The following is a 4,523-nucleotide window of genomic DNA, read 5'->3' on the forward strand; positions in this document are numbered from 1 at the left end:
AATTTACAAGAAAACGAAAATACCTTCATAAACACAATTGTATGCTTAGGCATGCAAGTAAGGATTACAAAAAGTTAATTTAAGAAAAGCAACAACAGAAAATTTGCTGCTCGTACTTTGATCAGTTCTATCACTATTGTTTATTACATATTTTTGATAACAAGTAGATCATAGAATGAAACAGAGAACGTGATTTCACAACTGGGTGTGTCTGGGGTTTTATTGAAGAGGTCACTAGGCAGCCCGTAGTATAATTAACGGCGTTAACTCATTAACACCCAATTTTACTCTGGATTTTGTTGTCAACTGTCGATTTTTCTGCTTCTTTCCCTATTATCAATGTTATATACGTTAAGTGGGTCCATTCAAATTTAGTCTTCTAAAGGTGTGAACAAGCTCCAATAATGTTTTTATAATTATTCCGTAGTTGCGAAGAATTGGTTTACTACGCACGGATTTTGGGTCTTCATTTATGTCTTTTTGATGGAAATGGGGCGAGATACAATAAAGGTAACGACGTAAATCAGAACTCAAAATTTTATAAAATTATAATTAATAAATCATCTAATATACAGTCTCCACCCCAGACTGCGAAAATTGTACTAGAGTGGATGCGCGGTAACATGAAGTTTCTTTCCAAGGACATCCCCCCCGAGGCTGGGTTTGAATCCATTGGATTACTCCATTTGCTGGTAAATTGAAAAGAAGGCTTTCAAAGTCCGTGACCCAAATATTATTGATGGTCTGGAGAACTCTGTCAACCAGCAGTGGAGGATCATGAGGAAGGATTACGCCATCAATGTGTTCGTTGAAGGGATTCCGTAAGGGGAGTGGAGGCTGTCATTGAGGCTGATAAAACCCGAAATTTACAAATTATGTTCTTTATCGTAGTATAAATAATTATAAAATAAAATTTTCTAAATACAACTTCATTCTGATCAATTACAAGCATTTCAATATTTAATACAAGGTAGGTATCAATACTTTTTCTAAACCCAGTATAATTTAAATTCGTGGAGTTACAGTTTATTTAGTAGGTCGTCCACTACAAGCTTCCTTGCACTTTTCTGCACTTTTGTAGTTGTTATTATTTCCAAGACAGCCTCCATATATGAAAGTACTACATTGCTTGCCATCAAAATAATATCTCATGAACATCCCTTTGCAACTTCCTGAGTCTGCATCTGATGTACAATCCACTAAAGTCTTAGAAGTGATCTCTTCACCTACTTTCTTCTCTTCCTCGTCATCATCCTGATTGTCTCCTTCCGTATCTAAAAAACTTCCTGAGCAATTCCTCTTACAATCTTCTAAACTCTCAAATCGATTATTATTCCCATCACAGCCTGAATAATTAAAGACGATACATTTTTTGCTGCCTACATCAAAGCCATATCTGGGAATGGAAGCCTTGCAGTTTCCTGCATCAATGGGGAGGAAGCACTTGTTGGCTGTAGAAGGTGATCCTGACCTCTGGTCGCATTTATCGTTACAGTCCTCTAAGCTTAAAAAATTGTTTTTATTGGAGAGGCAGCCTCCAAAGATGAATGTTTCACATATTTTCTTAACGTTGTTAAAATACCATCTCTGAATATTTCCTCGGCATGGTCCTCGGTACGGTGGAATAGAACACGGGGGATCTTCCAGTGAAATTGGTAGTGGCACATCACATTTCTTCTGACAACTCTCCACTGTGCGAAAATTATTTTCATTCCCTACACAACCTCCATAGATGAATTTGTCACATAAACGACTTTCGTGATTATAGTGAAAGCGGACCATTGAGCCACGACATGGTCCTGGGTCAGGAGCTAGAGTACAGGGATTCTTATTCACAGCATATGTTGGTGATATGCATTGAGAGTTACAATCTTCAACAGATTCGAAAGGAGTAGTTGAAGAATCGCATTCGGAAAGATTGCGGATAACACAAGTGCCCTCTTCCTCGGCAAAATACCATCTGTAAAAGATTTAGAATATTAATTAATTATGCTGAAAGAGTTTTTTCATAATTACTGAGAATTTGTTCCTTTGCAGTTCTTGGGCAGTTTACATTTTCCGTTGTGTGAACTAATTCCTGGCGTTAAATTTATATATGCTCTTCGTGTGCTATTTAATTCTTTTTCCTCGAGTAATCGTTCAAGATCATCTTTATTTTGTTCGGTCAAATTCTTCACGGATACCCAGTAAACGGAGAGGACGACAAATACGAAAATTAAAGAGAAAAGAAGTGCTACGAATTTGGATATATCGGATCTTCGGCATCGTGCATTATACTTTCCCTGTTCAAGATATATCAATTCTTCCTCCTTGTGAAAAGGGTTATTGTGGTGACTTCCTCCAGTGTTGAGGATTTGTCTGTACGTTTTTTGACTCATTCTTTAGAAGATGAACCGCTATAAATATTGAATACATTTTCACCGGTTAATATTTATCATTGAAAAAAAACTAAATTAGTTAATTCTAAATATAATATCTAAGAAATTTACATTTCCATAAGTAGATTTTTTTTTTGTTTGAGGCAAAATATTCAAAAATTTGATTGTACTTTTACTTAGTAAAAGTTATATTTCTTGAACTGACGAGTTATATTATAAGTTATGTTTTTAAAGTTTTTTTTAAATCACATTTTTGAATATAATTTCAATTCAGATCCCTATTTGAATATGAAATAACTACATAGATGAAAATTTAAGATAATAACAACTGATAAAAAACATTAAAAGATTCAAAATTTATTTTCTTTAATAAATTATATTGAATACTGCTCTTACAAAATGTGTCTTATCATATAAAAATGTAGTAAAACGAAGAATAATTAATCCTATCCAAAAGATTTGCTGCAAAAAATAATGTTTGATTTTATATGATTTTTTCAATATAACTTATACTTTTCTTATAGAATATTATTAAGTTCCCTAAGAATATTACGAATTTCAATATAATTTACTCAATTATATGACTAATTGTAATGAGTAATTGATATTTTAGAGGCAGTAAGATTAACTCTAATTTACATATCCATTGTATTTAATGAGTATTTATCACAGATTAAGTAGTTTAATTGACATTTATATTTCATTTCTGAACTTTTTCTTCCTCTAAAATAGGTATTTATAACTACTTACAATTAGTCAAATAATTGACTTAATTTTATTTAATTTCCAAACATATTTACGGAACCTTACATTGCATTTAGTAAAAATTCTATAAGAAAATTAAAAGTCATACTGACAAAATCAATCAAAAAAGATTTTTTTTTTTGACAAAGATTCTATTTTTGTTGTAATAAAAGGTTTATTCTTTATTTGTTAACGCAAACGCAATTGAAAAGAATATACAACAAATATTAGCTTCCAAATAATACCCTTTCTTTTACTGGATTTTTGTATAATTAGACCCATCAATAAGACTCCTAACCCAGGATAGTCCCGCGGCGCAATTGTTCACTTTCACTATTATCACAAGCTTGTGAAGGAAATGAAAATAAGTAATCTTAAAATAAGTGAAAATCAAGCTTACTTTATCTAACGATGGATATGGCTTCGAAAAACACATTGATTATAATTTTTTCTTGAATTTCTTTCTTGCTATCATTACGCAAACAATGAGTAACATTGATAAGGCTAAACGTCTTTCTAGATAACAAAATTACTCACCCGAATGAAACTGAACAGTATACAAATCCCTTTTTGCGATAAAAAACAAAGCAAAATGAAGGATCTCTTCGACTGTTTTTGTCATATCCAAAGTTATAAAACAATTGACGAAAGAAAAACTCTCAAAATGTAACTGAATACTATACGAGAATCTCTTTTTGCGATAAAAAAAATTATCTCTTCAATCGTTCTTTTTGAAACACTTGGAATATTTAGCCATCGACCAACTGATTTTCAGCCTTTTTTGTTTCCTTTTGGAAGAAATATTGGGAGATACAATAAGGGTACTGTCGTGTGCTACTATAATGTAATAATATGAGTTCATCATGGAGGCTGATTATTTAGTTAAAAGTAAAGGAGGAGGGATCTTTGTAAAGGAAAAACGGTTGTTGCCTGTGCTTTTTTTTCTTTTTTCTTCATTCTTTAATAGGTGGTCGTGGTTTTAGCTTGATGCTCTGAAGTAGGCATTATCGACTATCCTCGGTGTAAATTGTTTAAAAATGAATAATAAAATTATTATATATGAATTTAAATATCATTATATTATTTAATTAGGATATTACTATTTTAAAAGTAGCCGGTTCTCCTTTTTAAAGCAGTAGTTCCATACAGCCAAAAACCATAAACAACATTTTCCAATGTCACTTGTTTAGCTCATGACATCAATACATTAAATTGAGAGAATTGGCTCCAGAAACCGTCAATACAAAAACACTCCTATCCTTAACTGTTATTTTAAGAGAGTTTTCAGTGTGATGACGGACATAAATTTACCAAAAAGGTTCTGTTTGACTGAAAATCACATCAAGAATATTATAACAATGAAGTAGAGCATTGAATTATTAAACATTGGAGATTTACTAC

General features: G+C 32.0%; 1 protein-coding gene across 5 annotated transcripts; it reads right to left on the reverse strand.

Moving 5' to 3' along the window:
• Positions 1–523: 523 nt before the first annotated feature.
• On the reverse strand, positions 524–3,794 carry LOC121115746 (actinia tenebrosa protease inhibitors). 5 transcript variants are annotated; one of them, XM_071887839.1, is made up of 4 exons: positions 3,660–3,794; positions 3,523–3,590; positions 2,017–2,396; positions 524–1,960 (listed from the first exon to the last, which is right to left on the reverse strand). In XM_071887839.1, the coding sequence occupies exons 3-4, from the start codon at positions 2,376–2,378 to the stop codon at positions 1,027–1,029; spliced, it is 1,296 nt and encodes a 431-aa protein (XP_071743940.1). In that variant the 5' UTR covers positions 2,379–2,396; positions 3,523–3,590; positions 3,660–3,794; the 3' UTR covers positions 524–1,026. The 5 variants fall into 5 exon arrangements, with proteins under 5 accessions (XP_071743940.1, XP_040565803.1, XP_071743941.1 ...); XM_040709869.2 differs by lacking the exon at positions 3,660–3,794 and adding an exon at positions 3,421–3,468 and having other exon boundaries at positions 3,523–3,578; XM_071887840.1 differs by lacking the exon at positions 3,660–3,794 and adding an exon at positions 3,380–3,468 and having other exon boundaries at positions 3,523–3,554.
• Positions 3,795–4,523: the final 729 nt, after the last annotated feature.

The sequence above is a fragment of the Lepeophtheirus salmonis genome, chromosome 4 (assembly GCF_016086655.4).
Source record: "Lepeophtheirus salmonis chromosome 4, UVic_Lsal_1.4, whole genome shotgun sequence".
NCBI classification, from domain to species: Eukaryota; Metazoa; Arthropoda; class Copepoda; order Siphonostomatoida; family Caligidae; genus Lepeophtheirus; species Lepeophtheirus salmonis.

Bases quoted from the DNA above. Each gene is read 5' to 3' on its own strand.
- LOC121115746 (XM_071887839.1), bottom strand. From the start codon at position 2,378: ATGAGTCAAAAAACGTACAGACAAATCCTCAACACTGGAGGAAGTCAC. The intron at 1,961-2,016 runs GTAATTATGAAA...AATCTTTTACAG, and splicing joins TGCAAAGGAACAAATTCTCA to ATGGTATTTTGCCGAGGAAG.